The sequence below is a fragment of the Pagrus pagrus genome (genome assembly GCF_965226575.1).
Source record: "Pagrus pagrus genome assembly, chromosome: 21".
Lineage (NCBI taxonomy): Eukaryota > Metazoa > Chordata > Actinopteri > Spariformes > Sparidae > Pagrus > Pagrus pagrus.
In genome coordinates, this window is record NC_140208.1 from 19,795,554 (window position 1) to 19,817,151 (window position 21,598).

Genomic DNA, 21,598 nt, shown 5'->3' on the forward strand with positions numbered 1-21,598 from the left:
TGAACAATACAAACACTGAAGAGATCAAAACCTCAGCAGCTCTTGCAGTGTGAGGAACACAAGTCAATTAGCTAGTACTGTGAGGATGTTAGCATTTGAACATTAGAATTCCTCTCAGAGCACCGCTAGTGCTTTAATCTGAGTTGCTAACATGCTGTAGACTCTTCATCTATCCTGTCATAGGAATGTAAACATGTGAAACTAAAATGAGTTTGGTTATAGTATATAATTCCTCTCATTTGTATCTTTTTGATGTCTCCTTTTACATTGTAGTCGTTTATAGCCAAAGTAGTGAGTGGTTCCTCAGTAAAATTCAAATGGGTGATTGACAACCTGGAGAAGTTTGCCCATGAAGGAAAATCTTACAGTGTCGTGTTGAAGAAGCCTGCTGAGTATAAGCTCAAGGTGAGATACTTTGTTTGTCTCTGTGATGTTAAATTTGTTCAGTTACCGTTTTTGATAATATTTTTATAACATAAATCATAATGTATTGCTATATTACATTTCTAGGTCTTTGCTGAGGATCCCCATAAGCAGTAAAAAAAAAAAAAGTAACTTGCCATTTTTTTTGCTAGGTGACAGCATCCAACCCTGTGAGCTCCCAGAACCGGCAAATCCTCTTGACTGCTGATAAAATGGCCCCAATGGCTGAGCCAATGTTCCTGTTTGACAGGAAGGTTGTAGCTGTAGATGCTACACAACTTTATACCCTCAGGGTCAAAGTGGACATTACACTGCCAGTCATCTTCAGGTAAGGCATCAAATTTTTTTAAAATAGCCCTCAAAATTCACTGAGTTTGCATACTTTATACCCTTGACTTTACAAAAAGTCTACCAATTGAAATGTACTTGTGGAATTGTGTTTTGTCTGGATATTCTAAATTTCCATGTGGTGTATGTCATGTAGATGGGATTTTGGGGATGGAGGTAGCAAAGTGATCCACAGCAAGTCTGCTCCATGTCAGAGCATGGAAGGGCTTATGGAGGGAGGACAGAAGCAAGTGTATGTCCAGGACTCAGTAAACTATACTTATTCCATCCCAGGTAACCACACAAACTACAGCTTCATTAATCAAAATTGTATATCTACAATGGATTGACTATTTGTATTGTCAGACGTACCAACAGGGAATTATCACAGGTAGAAACTGTCACAGGGAAACCTTATTGCTGGTAGAAACTGTACCCACTTTTCAATTCAACAAGGTAAAATCCCTGTCCCTGCATGTTTGTTTTATGCAGATGACTACACACTTCATGTCCAAGTCTCCAACCAATATGACAAGACCGATGTGTCCATGAAGATAAGTGTCCGCCCTCCATTGAATCGCCTCCTCATTTCCTCTTCCCTTCCCGTGGCCCTCGTCAAACAGACCATCCTTCTGGAAGCTTCCACAGAGCCCTCGACTAACGGCGTCATCTACACATGGGACTTTGCCGACGGCTCTGATGCTGTCCAAGGCATCCACCATAAAGTCAGTCATACTTTTGCATCTGCAGGGCTTTATAACGTCACAGTACGTGCGAACAACACTCTGACAGTCTTGACCACCTGGCTAGTGGTGGAAGTTGTGGAAAAAATCTCTGGATTAACAGTCAGTTACAGTGGACCCAGTGAACTAAGCTCTGTTACAGATTTCAGAGCTACGGTTGCCACTGGTACAGGTCTCATGTGGAATTTTGACTTTGGTGATGGGTCATTGCAGGGAAACCTTACAGATGGCTGGATCTCTCACATCTATAAGTCACCAGAGAACTATACAGTACATGTAACTGTCATGAATTCTGTCAGCCAAGCTCATCAGTTAATCACTGTAGAGGTATATAGATTGGCTGTTAGTGGAGTTCTCCCTACAGAATGCATCATGAGTGGAAGAGACATAGAGCTTACTGCCCTAGTCAATGGGAACATATCCGACCTAACTTTCCATTGGCTGTTCAGAGATGGATCACCTCTGACTGTAGTGAGGGGACAATCAACAGCCAAGCACAAATTTCAAAACCAACAGATTTTTCATATTAGTCTCACTGTGTTTAGTTCTGTTACATCTGTATCATTTAACACAAGTATCTGTGTCGAAGCAGCCATAACCAACATGATAGTGCATCCATCACAGGAAGTAGTGGCAGTAGGAGAAGAGGTATGCTTCAGGGTGGTAGTTTTCCCTGAACAGATGACAGGTTACCAGTTGAAGTGGTTTAGCAGCCCCTCTAGTCGCATAGCTAGGACAGAAAAGACTCAAAAGTGTTTTATCTTTATAGACGAAGGTATTGAGGATATATCAGTCATAGCAATTAACAGGGTCAACAACCAAACAGCCAAAGCCAGTATCACCATTCAAAAGCCTGTAAGTAAGCTGTCTGTGGCTCATGATAGTCAAAGTGACACACTGACTGTTGACACATTCGTATCATTTTGGGTTGCCAGTTGTACTGGCAGCAATGTTACGGTGCTGTGGGACTTTGGAGATGGCTCTCCAGTGGAGCAGAACCAAAACGTGTCACATGTCTTTACCTCAACAGGTCAGTTCACAGTCACAGCCACAGGATTAAATGCTGTTAGCCGTGATTCTGTGTCCCTCAAAGTGAATGTTTTACTTCCTGTTTCTGACCTTTCACTTCACACTAACCAGCCTTATGCTGTAGTAGGAGAAGAAACTCTTATCTTAGCAATTAGCAGTTCTATCAGTAGCACCAACTACTACTGGACTGTGGACGGTATGACCTCAACCAATCAGGGGACTTACCAATTTAGATTTGCCTTCCCGAAACCAGGAGTGTATCAAGTGAGGGTTATAGCACATAACTTGGTAAGCAGAAAGGAGGCAGCTATTGTAATTGAGGTACTTGAAAGAATAGAGGGTCTTCGGATTGAATGTCAGAACCTGACAAACATGAAGTATGTACCAACCCAACAGGACCTGCTCTTTACTGCCTCAATCACTAAAGGCTCCAATGTCACTTATCACTGGCTTGCTACACGGAGTGGAATAAACCAACAAATTACTGGTGATGGAGAGCTTTTTCATATGTTAGCTGAAACTCCTGGTGGGTTTTTAGTTCAACTAAAGGCCTCTAACAAGTTGGGTGAGGCCACCGTCATTGTTTCTTTGGAGGCAGTACAGCTTGTAACAAGCGCACACATTACAACACAATCAAGCGTTGTGGCATTAGGGAAAGTAGTGAATATCTCTGTATCTGTGGTTGCTGGGTCAGACCTGCAATACCTTTGGTATGTGTATTCTGATCTTTCACCCCTGCAGACACATGATCCCTTTATTCTCCACACATTTACAAGTTTGGGTCAATGTCTTGTCAAAGTTTCAGTTCAGAATGTCCTCAGCCACAGCAATGTCACTAAAGCGTTTAATGTTCAGGAGGAGGTCCACGGTGTGGACTTTGAAATTGAAGGAAAGACACATCCATTTTATATCACCACAAGTGCTGCCGTTCCACTTCATGGGCTCATTCGAAAGGGCAGCGATCTACAATGGACTTGGACAGTTACAGGTGCCAAATCCATTCTTTTTAATGCCAATAATCAGACATTTATCTGCATTTTTCCACATGCAGGCATTTATCAGGTGTCTTTGAATGTCTCCAATTTCATAAATTGGCAGACAGTTTCGCACAGTGTCACAGTCCAGGATGCAATCAAAGGTCTATTGCTGAACATGTCCAAGTCTTCGTTCTGCACTGAGGAACAAGTTACTTTCATTCCAACAATCTCCAGTGGAACCAATGTAAGCTTTGTTATAACATTCAGAAACAAAGACTGGATTCATAGTCAGGTCATTGTTGAAGCGTGGTTCACCACATCAAACCTTCCTGCAGGGATGCATGTAGTTACTGTGAAGGCTTGGAACCAGGTCAGTAGTGCTGAGGTGTCTTCAAGCTTTCTGGTCTCAGAGCATATTCAAGGTTTGAGGTTTGTGAACTGTTGTACTGCTGCTCTAGAAGCTCTGAAAGGAAACCAGTTCAAAGCAGAATTTCAAAGTGAACTTCCAGTCAACTACACCTGGATATTTCACTTGGGTGGGTTTGAGCCTGTAACGCTCATGGGACAAGAAGTGATCTTTACGCCAACAGAGAGTGGTTTATTGTCTGTTAGTGTGCTAGCCACCAATGGAATCTGCTCCAAAACGGTAAATGATACTGCTACAGTTCAATGGCCTGTTAAGGAGGTCGAGCTTGTTGGTCATTCAGAAAGAATATTTGTTGGACATGCTGTTGCATTTTCTGCGAAAGTCAATAGAGGAAGCAACCTCAGATACCTCTGGGACTTTGGAGACGCCACTGACGCATTGGTGACTGACTTAAGCACAGTCAGTTATACATTTTATATTCCTGGGAAATACAGCATTATGGTCAAAGTTTTCAATAATGTCAGCCATGTGTCCGCACAGCTATTCATGGAGGTGGAGGAGCTCCAGTGTTCCAGCCCTCAAGCTTCTCTTGTCCAGAGCCCGTCTACAATCTCCAGGTCTAGACCAAGCTTTTTTGAAGCAAGTGTTGACAGTAACTGCTCTGCTTACAAAACCACATACCTATGGGAGATACTGAAAGAATCTGATTGTACCTATGACAACTTAGAATTCTCTTTGAACAAAGTCATTCTTAGAGATCAGGTAGATGTAACCACACCTATACTCTTACTCCCAAAGCATTCTCTCGATATAGGACAGTACTGCCTGGTATTCACTGTTTCATTCAAAGGCACTCCTCTACTTGTTCAACAAAAAAACACCATTGCAGTGGTCCACTCCCCACTAATCGCTGTCATCAAGGGAGGCTCACACAGACTGTGGTCCAGCCTAAGTGAACTCGTCTTGGATGGATCTAAGTCCCAAGACCCTGATGTAGAGCCAGGACTGGAAGATACACTGCAATATAAATGGACCTTCATGGCACTGGTAAGAGCCACTTGTTGTTGAGGCAATCTTAGTGCATGAAAATTATATCAATTTTGATTGTTATGAGGTGGATAAGGAACTATAAGATTATAAATGAAAACAAAATTTGAAAACAGCAAAAGTGACCACACTGACTACGCTGGTGTTTTTGTCTAATAAAACAACTCAATACTAATACAACTAAATACTGAAATCATAGAAACACAAGTAAAATAGCTTTCATGAACGTAGGCCAACCTACCATCCGATAGCTACCCGGCCTGGCAGATACTGCTCACTCCTCTGGTTGTGTGCTGTGTTGCTAACGTTACTGGGTAAGCTGCAGTCTCTAGCTGTCACAATGGCTTGTTTTTCAGCTCAGGGGCTATATGCAGTTGCACAACGATATTCAACTACCTCATGTGTCTTTTACATGTAAGAAAACACCCAATATTGTCAAAAATGAATGCAGTACTCACAGCTGTCAAACTAGCATGTTAGTATTGGGAAATTTTGGCTGCACTTTCTTGTGTGATTAGCTTGCTAATTCCTTCAGCAATAGCCTTTTTTCCACCTAGCCTTGTGGAAGACTCCGATTATGCGCAATGAGTGCATAGGCAGAGAGAGCATGGGTGGATGCATGGGTAGTCAAGCAGATAGGTCATCCATTCATTTAATTTGGGCCAAATTAAATGATTGGATGGGTTTAGTACAGTCCAGCACCAGACACAGATTATTTTCTTTATTCTTTTTTTTGTCAGGGCATTTGATTTACTGATTGCTGTTGGGATGTTAAGAGATTTTTTTAAAGTACTGTATAACAAAACTAGCACTAATGGAGATCTGGGTGCAGATGTGAGTAAGACGTGTGTTTGTGTTGTCAGAACTCCACAGAGTCTCATTTTGTAAAGCAGCCCATTTGGAGAAACAGCAGTATAATGACTGTACTCAGCACAGAGCTGCACCCAGGCACTGTCTACATTTTCACTCTTACTGTACACAAGGAAGGGAGGAGGCCTGCCTCTGTCAACCAGACAGTGAGTATTACCCACAATCTCACTCCATTGTCACACAAAATCATGCTTTATTGCTTTTATTTTCTTGTAATAACAGTTCAATTGTGAAGAGCTGTATAAAGGTTATGTTTAATTTCTGTTGCAAATAAAAAAAATTTGAGATAGGGATAACTGTAAAAGAACTTGACTTAGGCACACCAACAAATTATGGGAAACATACACTTGTCATACATGCCTCTGTCTCTTATCTTCAGGTGACTGTGTGTAACATTCCTGTGCTTCCTGTGATTGTGGAATGTGTGTCCTGCACTGTCCTGTCCTCCCCTCAGCACATTAGTTACACCACCCCCATTGTCCTCTCAGGACAATGTCACCAGTGTGATGACCAGGCTCAGGTAATGACTCTGATGGTCTTCTCCAACGCGCATGACGATCCATGGGTGTGCTAATATTTAACATAACAACAACAAATATGCACTGACAATGGGACATGCATTATCATTATGGCTCATGTATGTGTCTTCTCACAGTACAAATGGAGTGCTGAGGACCAGTCTGGAACGGCTTTTGACCTTAACGAGGTCACCACCTCTATAGGGCGATACTCTCCTAACTTGGAGGTGCGCTCAGGTGTCCTGCAGCCAGGGCAGCATTATACCTTCACTCTTAATGTATCCCAGCCTGACAGAGGGCAGTGGGGTAGTGCCAGCGTGATGATACTACTTAACAATCCTCCACACGGAGGCTTGTGTGATCTCAGTCCAGAGTCAGATATACATCTGCTGGAGACAGTAGTCACCTACAACTGCTCAGGTAACACTGTCATATCAGTGCTAAATCTAATTTACATCATTATATTTGGTGTTTTCAAAGGGGGAAAGGAATCATCATGCAAACTTTTTGAATTGGTGGTTTAAAAGTGTGAATACTTCTTTGCTCACATCTGTTCTCCTTTGTCAGGGTGGCAAGATGATGAAACCAGCGCCTCTCAGCTGATCTATACCTTGCAGGTAGCATCATGCCATCCTGTTGGCATAGCATGCCCGCTGCTCACTCTGTATAGGTGAATACAGGTTTCAACTTACAGATATAAATAGACAAAGAAGAGGAACCCTGACCACAATGTTAAAAAAATAAAAACTGAATTAAGAAATGAGGTTTGGATTTATGCCTTAATTTCTCTCCCTAGGGGGACTCGTTCTACATATGGCAGCCTGGTTCCAATGGGAAGTCTGGGGCAAGAAAGAAACATGTCAGTTATCGCAGTTACATTACTGGTAGAAGACCATCTGGGGACAAAGGTCATTGCTCTGAACAGGTAGCTATTAGAGTCTGATGCAGCCAGGCAAAATTAATTATGTGCAACATCTGCCACCATACTGTTTTTTCAGTCAGACAAATTATTTATGTTATTACACATAATGCCAAGTATCTCTTGTCATGTTTTACTGAACTCTGAGTACAGTCCCTGTTTGCTCCTCTCTCCAGAGTGTTGACAATTGTAAATTCAGTGAGGGCAGAAGTTGCCAGTCAGTGGCTCAGAAACAAGAGCCAGGTTGAACTTTGGGCTTTAATCCAAAATGGCAACCCTCAACAGATCCTCCCTTATTCCATTGCTCTCACCAGCCAGCTCAATCAGGTAGTGTTTCAGCACCATCTCTCATTTGCCAGTGCATGGAATTACACTTTAAAATGATTATGATAAACTAGCTCACATCCATAACAGATGACCGAAGATTATGAGCGAGTGGATGTGAGAATCTTGAAATGTTTGCATTTGCTTAGAATTTGGACTGAGTTTCACCCATCTGTCCACAGATGGCATCTGTACAGAGTGGCAGGGAGCTCATGGACAGAAGAGAGATCCGCAAAAATGTGACCGAAGCTCTGGCCTCTCTTCCTGTGTCGTCCTTGCTGGATGTTGATCAGATCAGCTCAGCATTGTCACAATCTACTGTAAGTAATCACCTAGTTTGTTTCATTGTCATTCCCAGCTCAGAAATATTTACAAGTGATCAGAAAACCCTTAAAGAGGTTGTATTATGTTTTTTGTCTGTCCTTTGTTGTGTTATGTAACAAGGTCTGTAGGTAAGTTAAAAACCCAAAGGAAGTTACTCTCTCCCACAGAAAACACTGTTCCTGCACTGCCTGGTTTGGAGTCAAGCCTCAACTTCCTTGACTTATGTGCATCACAATGTAACATGCGTTACATATAAATATATATTTTTTAATATTTATTATAAAATATATACATTCCAGTCAGTCAGCAGACACACAGTTGCTACTGCTGCAGCGACGTTATTTTAGATCACACTACCTTGCTTGGCCTGACCCGCCTTAGTCTACCTCTGATTGGCTACATCCTGCCTGTTCAGTAATGCGCATGTGCAACTCTCATCAAAGATAGTAACAAAAATGGAGGATTCAAGACACATTGTGAAAAGGGATGCTGCAGCAATGCACCATATGAGGAAAATTATGTGTTTTTGGAAATGTATAGTATGTAAACCTACTCTACTAGGACCCCCAAATAAGAGTATGAACCTGAAAATTTGCATAATATGACCTCTTTAAGTTTAGGATCCCAAACTTGAAGAACATTTAATTGACAACAATCTCATATTGGTGCCCACAGTTACTTTTGCATACTGTCAAATCCAACCTTAACCCTTAAGGTGTGTTCACATCAAACACAAAGAAAACTTTTTGAGGTACTGTTCTGCATTTGATTGCAAGATTATTTGTGTTTATTTGCCCCAAACAGCCAGAACACTTTACTGTTCATAAGCCGTAAACTAGCCAGTGATGGCACGCATTGAGGATGTGTGTCTGTGTTTGAATTCAGTTGAGCCTCAAATGTGACTCTGGGTGTTAATTCCTCCAGAAGGTCTAGCTCTACATACGACTCTCTCCTCCAGAGCTGGATGGCTCCAAGAAGCTGAGCTTGAATATGCAAATAATAAATCTATTTGCGGCTTTGCGTTGACTTTATATGTAATCTACACACGCCAAAAATGTGCTTAGTTTTCTGTGGGAACACACCATAAGCCATTTCACATCAGAGCTTAACCTCATACAGTATTTCTTAAAATTTGTCACCTCTTACACCTTTCAAGCATTATTCTGTAAAAAAAAAAAATGTCTTCATTTCTGTTTTCCTAGGCTGTCCCTAGTGAATTGGTTTGTGAAAACTGCCAGGAGAAGGTTCTGGAAGCTGTGGGGAAGATGATCCATCTAATGGAGGAACAGATGAGTCCTGGTGTTTTGTCAGCCGTTGAAACAGGAAGGAACATCCTTAACATCATAGGTGCTGGTCGACTAGCAACTCCTCTATGAAACAGTCATGTACTGATTGTGAACTCTACAGAATAGGTGAACATTTTTTTCTTTGTGTTTCTAGGTAGCACCCTCGCTGCTCTGTCTGAGTCTGTCGGTGCTTCCAGTTCTCATCCAGCCTACTCAAGCACTCTGGATTCAGCTTCCACAATAGCCCTGTTGGCGTTGGGTCATGCAGAGGCCCTAATGCGCTCTTTGATGCATTCACACGTTCATGGAGAGGCACCCCTTTCGCTCTCCACCCCGTATATCAATGCAGTGGGCTTCCATGGAGACCCCTCTGATCTCCTCTGCACTCACCAGTCTACCCCAAACCAGATCATCACCTCTCAGTTATCAACTGATGAATCAAAGAGTTCTCACCCATGTCAGTTTCACATCCCCGCCTCCCTTACCGCTCACCTGAAGAGTCGGAAGTCTGAGGTGGTGCAGGTGCTGTTTGATATGGATGCAGAATTGGGATCCAACCCTTTGCTCACTGCAGCCAACCCTCCAATTTCCACCGCTCTGGTAGCCATGGAGCTCAGCACACCTGAGGGCGAACCCATACCAATCAAGGATCTGGACCCTGAACAGGCCATATTGGTCACCCTGCCCAACAAGTACCCTGTGGGACAGGATGATGGTGGTGGAGATGGGGGGGTTGGTGAAGCTGGGAATGGGACATGCCTTACTGTAACTCTCCCCACTGAAGGAAGGTTGAACCTCACAGTCAAAGCTGTGGATGGACTTGATGAAAATGCAGGTTTATATATCTCCTTCAACTTCAGCCTGGACCCAGGTACAGTAGATTATTTATCTTGCTATAAATAATGCATATCTCGAACTTTTGCTCTTTGGTAAAATGCTAATGATCACTCCGTCTTGATGGCTTTTTACTATTTTTTTTCTTTCTATGCACTTATGCGTGTACTGACCTGATGCACCAGATGGTTTTTACATAAAACCATCTGGTTTACATGTTTTTTAAATAAAATCACCTGGAAAGGCACAGCTAGAAACTGTTTTGAAAAGGACATGCCCTTTCAAAAAACACTTACTGTCTATATAATGAAGATGATAAGAATCCAGTTAGAAAACTATTAATGTGCTGCCCTACTTCAAATGGATCTTGAACAAGGTAATGACCGCCACATCCTACATTAAGTATGAATACATTTTACATAGTGATCGACAGGTTGTGACAGAAGTTCCGGTGTATGCATGACATTTCAGGATGTCTACAGTCGTTTTTTAAATAATTACAATAATTTTTTTTAAAGTCGTTCATGCTGCGCCTACATAATTATTAATTACCCTCACTGTATATCTCTGAGTTTTTGCATGAATTATTAATTAAAAAGCCTGTTTTCAAACTGCATTATGCATATCTAGGAGCTACTCCAGTGAGTCTGGGACATGTCAAGATAGAAGTGAGCTCTACAGTGCCAGGGACTAATGCATCCCAGGATTCCCTAGTGAGAGAATGGTCTCTCACTCTCTCTGCTCCGACCACCTCCACAGAGGAATCCATCTTTCTGTCCCCACTGTGAGTCACTGCTCTTTTCTGTAACTCACTGATCTGTTTGATTGCTCACTTTGCTGAATAAGGCTGAATATTCCTCCTTAACAGTTTGAACGGGACAGACAAGCCTCTCTCGGTCAACCTGACCTCATCTTTGGTCAACGGCGGTCCAGTCCATGTGACGGTGTGTGTGTTCAGCTCTTTGTGCCAGTTCTACAGTGTGAAGGAGAGGCGTTGGAGCAGTGAGGGTCTACAGCCGCTGGAGGGCAGCACACTCCACGCAGCGCACTGTCTCACCCAGCACCTCACCATGTTTGGGGCCAGTTTGTTTGTCCATCCTGGGGCTGTTGTTCTGCTGCCACCGGTATGTGAGAACACAAAGCTTATATTTCTCCATATTATTTTTTTAATATTGTGATGATTCAAATATCTTTAAATTCCTCAGTCTTCCTAAGTGAGGAGGAGAAAGATCAGTCATCAGGCCTTTCACTTTTTTCCTCCATCTGTGCAGTCAGGCGGCCCCATACGTAACATGTTGGTGGGGATTGTGTGTGCTGTCTTGGTTCTAATTCACCTGCTGGTGGGGCTCATCGCCCATAAACTGGACCACTTGGACAGCTTGAGACTGAGCCAGGTGCCCCTGTGTGGCCGACCGGGGCTGTACCACTACAGAGTGCTGGTCAAGACTGGCTGGAGGCGAGGAGCAGGTCAGCCAAGGACAAATCACTATGATGTAGAAATAAAAGTGAAGACAAGAATACAAGTAATAATATTAAAATTTCTGAAACCTCTAATTGTATATGATGGATATGATTAATACTGGTGGAATGACCCATCAGGCACCACAGCTCATGTTGGCATCAGTCTGTATGGTGTGAACAAGAGCGGGTCTCGCCATCTGCAGAGGGATGGAGCATTTCAGCGTGGCAGCCTGGACCAGTTTCACCTGGAGACAGACGACAACCTGGGAGAAGTTTGGAAAATTCGCCTCTGGCACGATAACACAGGTACAAGGAAACTAGAAATATCTTTTTTTAAACTACTGGTGATGTAATGGCTCTTATTTTTTCTGAAATTGATATAAGATGCTCTGACATGAAGATAGTGGCAATTTGTGAGCTATGGCCAGAAATTTACATAATCAACAGAATGAAGAAACAAAAACTATCCTGTTGTAAAGATTTCAACTAAAGTTAGCATGCTAACCAGCTAGCCCCAGTTCATCCCTTCTTATAATACCACTTTGTACCTCAACAGGCATAAGTTTGATTGCTCCTGTAGTGTACAATTTTATAACCGAGTACAAGGGTTGGAAAAATATGTTAAAAATTAAATAGCATCTCTTAAAAAATCTGATATTTTGAATATATCTCTGCACCAGGTGCCAGTGAAGACAGAACGTATGCAAGTATATGTGTACATTTACAGTACGTGTACAGTATGTGTCGGTGTGAGGCTGGAGACATCCCATTTTTCACCTCAGAAACAAACTCCATCCACAAATACATGTAATGTCCCACGCCCTCACTTGATAATGTAAGTAGTCTTAATATTATATATGTAAATGCAGGTCTGGACCCGTCCTGGTACGTTCAGCACGTGGTGGTCTGGGACATCCAGACAGACCACATGTTCTTCTTCCTGCTGGAGGACTGGCTCTCTGTGGAGAACCAGAAGAACGGAACTGTGGAGAAGGAAGTTCTCGCCTCATGTAAGCGTATATATCTTCCAACTGTCACAAAAAATATTCATGTCAAGCTACTCGATATTCTAGTTGAGCGTAAGCAGTTCGATTTTTCTTTAAAATAAACTGTAATTTGGTTTCAGCAAGTACCAACTTTTTTCCTGCATTGTCTTTCTATTTTGGCATGGTTTTCATTTGCTAAGGTCAGGGATGAAAGTTATTTCAAAGCCCTGGATTGAATGATTTATGAAACTGTCACTATCTGTGGCTGTGTGGTGTGTTTTTCCTCACAACTTCTTTTAACCTTTCGATTTATCCTCCGCAGGTCCCAAGGAGCTTTCTCAGTTCCGACGGGTCTTTGCTTCCCAGTTGATGTTTGGGATGGTTGAGCACCACCTGTGGCTGTCGCTGTGGGAACGCCCTGCCCACAGCTGTTTCACCAGAGGTCAGAGGGTTACGTGTAGCGCCCTCATGCTGCACCTCTACCTGGCAATGGGCGCTTTGTGGTACGGGGCTGTTGGCATCCAGGGGCACAGGTAGGACTGCTAAGAGGCCTCAATACAAACCCCAAAACATTTCATGGCAGGAAAGAAATGATATAGCAAACATAAGATAACATAAGATGTAATTATTATAATAATCTAATTAAAACTCTATTGCAGTATCAGTAAAACATACAGTGTAATGTTTTATAGTATTTTTGGCTCATCTAAAGGCACATTGTATCATTGTGTCAGTCAATACATGGCATTCAGTTTGAGATTTTCCAGATATAAACCAGTCTGCAGAGTTGACAGGATGACACTGATTTGTCTGCCTTTGCCACAAGTGGACCGGTGTCTGCCCAGCTGCTGGTTAATGTGGAGACGGTTGCCGTGGGGATGACCGTTGCAGCACTGGCGTTTCCTCTCCAGTGCTTCCTCTGTTTCCTGTTTCGAAAAGCTCGCAGTCAGGTAACTTAAAATGCCACGTAACTTTACTTTCATGATACATGTGACTGCTGAAAGAAAACATATGACCTGAATCAGCTGGATATGACTTAGTTTTCCTTCAGTGCGTCACTGATTAGAGGTCATTACAGTGAGCTATTTGACGTGTGTCTAAGCTGTGCTTGTCAAACAGTCTTATCTGAGCATGGAAGAAATACAAGCGAGTGTTTCCTGTTTATCTTAGTGTACACTCAGAAATGCTCAGGCAGCAGGTGTGTGTTTATATGTGTGTAACTCAGGTAGCTGTGGACATGTCTGTTCCTCCCTCTCCCGTGTGTCACTCTGTGGAGATGGACGTCTACCTCGGCCAATCAGACCTCTCCGGCCCTTCCTTCCTGTCTCTACCAGACTCTTCTGGCCCAGTTAGGGACAGTCCTTCATCTGTGAGAGCACACACACACACACACACACACACACACACACAAATGGGAACAAACACAAACAATTACTCTTCTCCTCCTGTCTCATTAAGTGTTCTTCGTGTTTCTGTAGTTGCTGGAGAGCAAGGCGTTTGACTCCAGTATACTGGATTTTTGGGCTGCGTCTGGCTTGGCTCCCCGGACAGATGGAGCGTGTCAAGAGGAGGGCATAGGGACATGGCCGTCCTGTGACAGCCTCCTCAATCTACCAGTGGGCCCATGCCTCACAAACACGACCCCAGCCCTCAACGCCTGCGAGGCTTCGCCTGCTCCTGGCCCGATACGCCAGCTGAGGAGAAAAAAGGGTGTGATGCAGCTCCGCCTGGCCCCACCCTCCTCCACTGGCTCATCTAGTGCTCCCCTTTGCAAATATCCCATCTCCACTTCTCATCAATTCCATGCTGCACTAGACCAAAAGGTCCCCCCCACCAACACCAACTTATTGCAAACTCATAACCACAATCTGACAACTCTTCTGACTCTATCTGGTGAGAAACTGTTCAGATAAACTCAGAAATTCAAATATTCACTGAAGGAAAAAGAAGGTTTATGAAGCATGTACATCTTAAAGTGTCTTGCCCCCAGCCATTAGTATAAAGCCTATTAGGATACAAACTAAGAGAGAAGGCTCTTAAAACACATGTGGATAGATACAGTGTGTGTCCCAGTCTGATTGTGTATTTTTGTACTTGATACCAGAGGAAGATCTGCTGATGTCTATAGCAGCAGCAGCAGAGGACACAGCAGATATAACTAACAGCAATTCAGACAGCGGCCGGGACTCCCCTAGAACCACCTCCTCGCTCTCAAACACGTAATGATCGCCTGAATCATGCAAATGCAATTTTATGCGCTTCACTTTTGCTCTGTTACAGTATTCTTTTGCTTTTTAGCTGGAGCACTTCCTGCAGCAGCTGGTCAGAGCACAGTGAGGACAAGTCACTCTACGGTGCAGAGGTCCAGAAGTCTAAACCACAGTCCTGTCCCTCATTGTATGGGACAGGACTCTACAAGTGTCCCTCTGTGCTATCTGTAGACTCTGTAGCCAGCACCTTTCTGCCGAGCCCTTCTCCCGACTCCACACGCTCCTCCTCCACCACACGCATAGGTACTACGCCAGTGGCTCTCAAACGTTTTGTCAGATGTCCCCCCACAGCTATGAACCTAAGTACCCCTTCATCCATAAGCCTGTTTTTTTCCAGTTGTGTTCATTCAGGATGTCAACATTATTAATAATGTAAAAGTCGATATTGGTACAATTACGTTTTGATACAATTGAGTTGTCAGTGTGTAGGTCAGTTTGGTGAAGTTTGCATTCATACCACTGCTAGTGGAGTGGAGTGGCAGAGGATAGAAGTCTTAACCATCTATCTGAATAAGCTATCTATTTCAGCTGTCTATTTAATAATTTGAGCTATTTCAACCATTTAGCCTATCTATTAGGCTACTGTTAGCTAACCACTGCAATTTGTTGCCTATTAATTTTAGCTATTTCCATTGTACATCCATTAATTTTAGCTAAATTGACTATTTGAATCATCTACACATTTACTTTTTGCTATTTCAAACCTTCATCCAATACTACTGTATGTTAGTTGTAGTACCTTGTTGTACCTTTCAGCTAACAATTTAAACAATTTATCCATTAGCCTCAATTAACTAGTAAAACCATATATTGTTTAGTTTTAGCTACTTGAATTATTAATTCATAGCTATTTCAATTGTACATCCAAATATTTATTTAAACCATCCCAATATTTTGCAAAAACCTAAAGGTACAGCCTACTTAACATGTGAATGTAGCCTACTTTTTTATAATCTTTAACCCCTAACCCTAACCCCCTGTTTATCTTCAAATTACTGTAGTTGAGCTACTCGACAATCTTTCCATCCATACTAGTTGGAAATGGATATTTTTTAACTTCTTATCTGGCGAGCTGGTGTGTTTAGTGTTTGAGCTATCTATTGCTTAATCCCAGGTGTCGCCCGAGGTCAGCCCAGCTGTCTGCTCCCTCCCTGGGCAGTGTGTGTGATTTACCCCCTGGTTGCTGTGCTGCTCGGAGCCTGCCTGGCTGTCGTCGGACTCTATGGCAGCTTCTTGTCCAGAACAGTAGTCCTCATGTGGCTGGTATCAGCTCTCTCAGCCTTTCTCACCTCTGCTCTGTTGCTGGAACCTCTAAAGGTGAGTTCAAACATGTCATCTAATTAAGAAACTTCTTAGATCTTTGGTGGATAATTCCTTTGATTTGCATCTCCTTCTTCTTCACTCAGGTGTGTGTGCAGGCCTTGATCCTCACAGCTCTGTGGAGGCCTGTGGATCCAGAGGTGGAGGACCAGCTGGCTCAGGAGACCACTGTGGTGAGGGCGTTTGGGGAGCATGCCGGGAAGATTCGGCCGCCATGTGGCTACGGGCTATTGCAAGCTAAAGAAGAGGCCCGCAAAGTCCGAGCTCTGCGATCGCTCATGAGGGTAAGAATAAGCGTTGGTAGCATTTTGTTTTTCAGAAGCAATCACATTTTAATTTATTAACTTCTTTGTCTTTTCTGTAGCACTGTGTGTGCCAGCTGTTATTTCTGCTGCTGGTGCTGATGGTAAACTATCAGGACAGCGTAGAGCAGAGGCAGGGCAGGCTACTGCACTCCGCTGTCAGACGCCATCTTCACACAGCACCATTGGGGGTTCCTAACCTCACTTCACTCAGAGAGTAAGGACAACGCTCAGTCTCCTGCTGTAAAAATACAACAAGATACCTAATGCAGACACACGCTGTACGATCTGGGGAGAAAAATGTGATGCTGTCATGTTTGGACTGCACACATGTCCAACATCAGTGACAGAGGAGGTTCTCCTAATCCTGGTACTGCATTAAAAAAATATGTGGCCTGAAAAAAACATATTTCTCAAATCTTCTTGTTCACCCAGTGTGTTTTTTCAAAAATGCTCCCGTTGACTTTAAATATTTTCTTTCAACCCAACTGCTAAATTATCTCTGCACATAGCTGAATTCAGTGAAAATGAAAGCCTCAGATATCTTTTACATGCAAGAGGAACATTCCTATTACACCACTAATTATATTCTCCGTCCTATTGTCAGACCTGTAAAAGGGTGGTGGTAAGGTGGATGTTGGCATGCATTGCTTTCAACCAGTGTCTTCTTTGATATTGCCAAATTCAAGAATTGACTATCCTGCACATTTCTTTGAACAAAACTATAAAGAAGCCTTTGGTTGTCACTAACAGGGTTTTAGCACCATTATAATTATATTCCCTGCGCAGTGAAGAGTGTCATGTCTCATCGCTATCACACACAAATGTACTGGCTTTTGTAGGGTCTAAAATGACAAGGACCTAATGCGCTAAGCTGATACATCATTGAAGCTTAATAACTAGGTAACTTGCTACCCTGTATACAACTGCAGCTTTTTGCACATTAAAAAACTTGGTGTCATCAGAAAAATGGAAATTGGAAGTGTTCCTCTCATGACTACAAATGAGTCTGATTTGGAACAGCCTTGACACAGGGCTTCTTTCTTTCTTTCTTTCTTTCTTTCTTTCTTTCTTTCTTTCCTCTTGACGTAATGTCTAAAGTGCACCGTGGGCGGTCTGCCACATGACCTGAGAAATTTACTGATTTACTGATTACTGATTACAGAATTTACTGAACTACTAGCTGATACTGGAGGGAATTTCCTTATTGTGCCAGAACCTGCACATAAATCAGGATGCCAGATAAAGACAAACAATAAAAAGAGAACGCTAGTGAGGGCTTTCAACCTTTTTCCATCAGATAAGAAAGCTGCTCCCAGCCAGGCTCAAGAGGCGGACGATAGCCAGGAGGTCGATGTTACCGCCAACGTTACTAGCTAAGAGGTGGCTAGGATCAGTGAAGGAGCTACCACCACCACCTGTGCAAAAGAGGATGATGTCAGAGCAAATACATTCTGCATGTGTTTATGTAGAAGAGAGATAGAGAGAGAGCACACCGTTCAGGCTGAGCCATTTCTGTGGGTGGGCCTGGGGACACATGTGACTAATGGCCTAGATGACTTTTTAAAGTTTAATTTCCCAATCTAATTATCAGAACAAAAGAGAGTACCTCTAGAGAAAAAAAGCTTGAAATTGTCCTGACGATGTGCATCATGCATCTGTATATATCTGCTTTGTTACTGGCACTCGTACGCACACAATCCCAAGCTAATGTCGATTCTTTCTTCATCCAGCTGGACGGATGCACAAGAGTGGGTCATCCACACCTTGGTGCCACACCTACACCAGAACCCTACACTACACCTTGTTGGATTGCCTGGGCTGCAGTACACAAATACTCTCAGTCCTCTGGCAAGTGTCATTCTGGGAGACAGCAGTGTAACAACACACCTAGTCCTTGCTGACCTGCACATGGCTGACTGGAATAAGGAACAGTAAGAGGATTTGTTACGGCCAGATGACTGCATCTCCATGACATGCTGAGCGTCTGTTTATTAATACCTTCGTTCTTCAGTTGTTGATTCCTCTGAGAGCAAGAAAAGATTGGATTACTCTCTTGAAAACAATGAGGCATGCCACCCCATTAAAACTTTCCAAAAACCAAAACAATGCAACTTTTTTTTTCCCTTTGGGAACACAAGGAGCAATAAGAGATGATGATTTTCTCATGTAAATTACCAAACTATTTTGCATATTTTGCATGGGACACTGAATCTTCTGATGTGTTTTTTTTTTTTGGTATGATATCAAACTGATCTCTTTGCATCCTCTTATCTCTTAATTGTAAAAATGAAATTACTCTTTCAGAGACATTTAAAAGTACTGTACCAATATTGATTTGATCTGATGCTATCTAATGGTGATTTTTTTTTTTTTTTACCCATTTTCATTGTAGGTTTAAAACTCTTTCTATCAACTTCACACACTACCACAGAGAATCTGGTTTATTTTTGTGTGTGTCCTTAAAACTGGAGTTGACTCAGATACATAGAGTGACTCCTGTTCTCTGCATCCATCCACTGCTCATCCCTTCATCCTTCTCTGGGCTGGACCTGCAGGTGGCCCTCACGGTAACAAACGTCGTAATCCTTTCAAATGAAAAATTAGTAGCAAAAATAATGTCAGTGTTAAAATCCTTCTGCTTTATAGGTTCTTCTTCTCATCTCTGCTCTCCTCATCTTGTGCGGAGAACTGTGGTCCATGGCTACCGAGCGTGCCCAGTATCTTTGTCAATGCAGACACTGGTTCCAGCTTCTCCTGGCCTTGATGTCCCTGGCAACGGCTATCCTGCAGCTCTGCTTCCTGTCCCAGGCCACTTCCTGTGTTTCCAAGGTAAGAAACAAAAACAGAAAACTCATCAAGTCATCAAGATTACCTTCAACATAAGTGTCAAGTGGTATGAACACCTTCATCTAAAGTGTCAGTTCTTCACTTGTCACCTTGTCTTTGTCGTTCAATTCAGCAGATTTGGAGGCAGATACTACTTAAAGGTGCAATATGTAAGAATTGGCCACCTGTTAAATTCATATTCCAAACAAATAGGGGGCAGCATTTCATCAGAGTAACTGCTAACTGCTGCTAACTTCAGCTGCTAGCAGTCCAGACTGTGAGCTTAAGGCACCTGGGGAGTGATGGTGCTTACACTATGAGCATGGGAGCTTTGGACTGGGATGGACCGAGGCTAGCTGGTTAGCATGTTAGCTTCAGTGGATATCTCTTCAACATAATACATAGACATCATAATATCATCACTGTTATTTCTTCACGTTCTGTGATTGTAGTTAATTATTTAATGTTTTCAACTTAAATTCTTACATATTGCCCCTTTAAGCCCCCACATGTACATGCTACCCTACATTAACTCTATATTCATTATAACTACAATGAAAAGGATTGCAATTGTTAAATTTGACTTTTAAAATGCACTTTCACAATGAAAATCTTCTGTTCCATGTGCTTGCTTTGATGACATGTTGGTGCCATTCAGCTTCAGTCCCACCCAGACGACTTCATCGACTTCCACAGTGCTGCCCTTCTGGCACAGAGGTGTTCCCAGTGTGCAGCTGTTCTGCTCACTCTACTTGTTCTGAAGGTAGGCTAAATGAGAGGTCTTGTTCATCATTCTGCAACTCTAAATTCGTCCACAGTTTTCCCACTCTGTTGAAAGTCAACTCATATCCATTGCTGTGTTTTCAGCTCCTGGGAAACTTGAGGTTTGTGCGGAGGTGGGTGGTGTTAGGCAGAGTGCTGCAGAGAGCCTGGAGGGAGCTGTGGGCTCTGACTGTCCTCCTGCTGTTGCTGCTGCTGCTCTGCACTCACCTCGGGAACACGGTATGAGACTAAAAGTTCAGCTGAACTGAATATTGTATATTGTATATTGATATTTCTCTGCCTTTGTTTCAGCTCTTCTCCAGTTCAGTAGAAGGTTTTCTGTCAATACGTCAGAGTGGTGTCTCTGTGTTGTCCATCCTGCGTGGCCGGATGGCTCTTCAAAGACTATGCAGGGTCCATCCAGTCCTGGGCCCTCTCTATGGGCTACTGCTCATGGGGGGAGGTGTTTGGCTCTTTGCCAGACTCTGTGGAGCTGTTCTCATCCGTACATACAGGTGAATACAAAATATTACTGCTAGTATGGTGATTTGGATATGTGGGTAAAAATCCCAGCACTGCAATGTCAAAAGTATGATAAGTGACACAACAAGTTCTTAGATGTACTAAACTCATACTCATGCATACAGGACAATATGTATATGCAATTTGCATTGCAGTTTTGCTCATGTGATGCTCTGCAACAAGTCTGAGCAAGCTTGATGGTGGTGAATTTGGTGAATGTAAACAGCAGCAACAAGACGGTGATGATAATGTGATTTGGATCTGCATATCAAAAGTTCGACATCTGGGAAACACTGTCCATCAACTCTGACTTTGTGTGAGCACCAAGCATCGATGTCAGTCCACCTCGCCTGTCACAGTTAAACAAAGGGGACTCAAACGCAAACACACAGGCGGGTAACTAAACCAAAGGTGAGCTTTATTAACATAAAGCAACCATAAAAGAAAACCAAGATACAAAATCAAACAAAGTACAAACCAAAAACAGCAAAGTACCAACCATAAGCAAAGTCCATACCAGAGATAACGCAAGGAATCAGGAGCCAAAAGCCGGAAACACACAACGGGAAGCTGGGACAGGGAGACACAGGAACACAAGGAAAAGACCAAAGAGGAACAAGAACAGGAGATGCATGACAAACAAAGAGACAAAGAGAGAGGGGAAACAAGGACTTACTGTATATATACAAGGGTTGATTAACTAATAGAACACAGGTGAGGACTAGAAAGGGTGGGAAAACAGACAAAAGGAGGAAATGAAAAGCAAAACATGACACACGAGTACCAAATTTCAAAATAAAACAGGAAATAACAACCACAAACTCAAACCATGACATTGCCTCATCCAGCTGTAGTCCTACACTGTGTTGGCTCAGAACACGGTCTGCCTGCGGAGTGCAACAGCTTGATCGAACATTTTGTGGCAGAGACAGGTCTCTGTGGGCACAACAGTCTCTAATTTCATGTCGTTTTGACAGCCTCCCATTCAGAGTCCCATTTTGTCCATTTCCTTTTTCTGTTACCAGACATTAGCCAGGGGCAGACTTAAACCAAACTGGATTACCATGGTTCTTATTTCAACTCTTTTCCTACGTGCCGTGGTCCAAACAGTCAGGTTGTGTGGTCGAAGGATGCCATGGGCCGTGATGGTCTCAAAGT

The 21,598-nt window shown here is 42.9% G+C and overlaps 1 protein-coding gene across 1 annotated transcript in view; it reads left to right on the forward strand.

The window, feature by feature from the left end:
- Positions 1 to 21,598, forward strand: part of pkd1b (polycystic kidney disease 1b) — a gene marked incomplete at its 5' end in the record, with an annotated part of 30,097 nt that overhangs the window by 5,052 nt on the left and 3,447 nt on the right. The window contains 33 exons of the mRNA XM_084341564.1: positions 274 to 405; positions 576 to 751; positions 908 to 1,044; positions 1,243 to 4,913; positions 5,777 to 5,929; positions 6,163 to 6,303; positions 6,439 to 6,721; positions 6,869 to 6,971; positions 7,098 to 7,226; positions 7,397 to 7,547; positions 7,727 to 7,864; positions 9,071 to 9,215; positions 9,309 to 10,025; positions 10,619 to 10,772; positions 10,857 to 11,112; positions 11,260 to 11,455; positions 11,588 to 11,755; positions 12,319 to 12,459; positions 12,758 to 12,968; positions 13,262 to 13,385; positions 13,661 to 13,804; positions 13,914 to 14,328; positions 14,540 to 14,654; positions 14,734 to 14,948; positions 15,820 to 16,022; positions 16,112 to 16,309; positions 16,390 to 16,544; positions 18,061 to 18,261; positions 18,723 to 18,897; positions 18,977 to 19,159; positions 19,815 to 19,919; positions 20,024 to 20,158; positions 20,231 to 20,433. Of these exons, the coding sequence (XP_084197690.1) occupies positions 274 to 405; positions 576 to 751; positions 908 to 1,044; positions 1,243 to 4,913; positions 5,777 to 5,929; positions 6,163 to 6,303; positions 6,439 to 6,721; positions 6,869 to 6,971; positions 7,098 to 7,226; positions 7,397 to 7,547; positions 7,727 to 7,864; positions 9,071 to 9,215; positions 9,309 to 10,025; positions 10,619 to 10,772; positions 10,857 to 11,112; positions 11,260 to 11,455; positions 11,588 to 11,755; positions 12,319 to 12,459; positions 12,758 to 12,968; positions 13,262 to 13,385; positions 13,661 to 13,804; positions 13,914 to 14,328; positions 14,540 to 14,654; positions 14,734 to 14,948; positions 15,820 to 16,022; positions 16,112 to 16,309; positions 16,390 to 16,544; positions 18,061 to 18,261; positions 18,723 to 18,897; positions 18,977 to 19,159; positions 19,815 to 19,919; positions 20,024 to 20,158; positions 20,231 to 20,433 (9,773 nt within the window). The remainder of the gene's footprint in view (positions 1 to 273; positions 406 to 575; positions 752 to 907; positions 1,045 to 1,242; positions 4,914 to 5,776; positions 5,930 to 6,162; positions 6,304 to 6,438; positions 6,722 to 6,868; positions 6,972 to 7,097; positions 7,227 to 7,396; positions 7,548 to 7,726; positions 7,865 to 9,070; positions 9,216 to 9,308; positions 10,026 to 10,618; positions 10,773 to 10,856; positions 11,113 to 11,259; positions 11,456 to 11,587; positions 11,756 to 12,318; positions 12,460 to 12,757; positions 12,969 to 13,261; positions 13,386 to 13,660; positions 13,805 to 13,913; positions 14,329 to 14,539; positions 14,655 to 14,733; positions 14,949 to 15,819; positions 16,023 to 16,111; positions 16,310 to 16,389; positions 16,545 to 18,060; positions 18,262 to 18,722; positions 18,898 to 18,976; positions 19,160 to 19,814; positions 19,920 to 20,023; positions 20,159 to 20,230; positions 20,434 to 21,598) is intronic.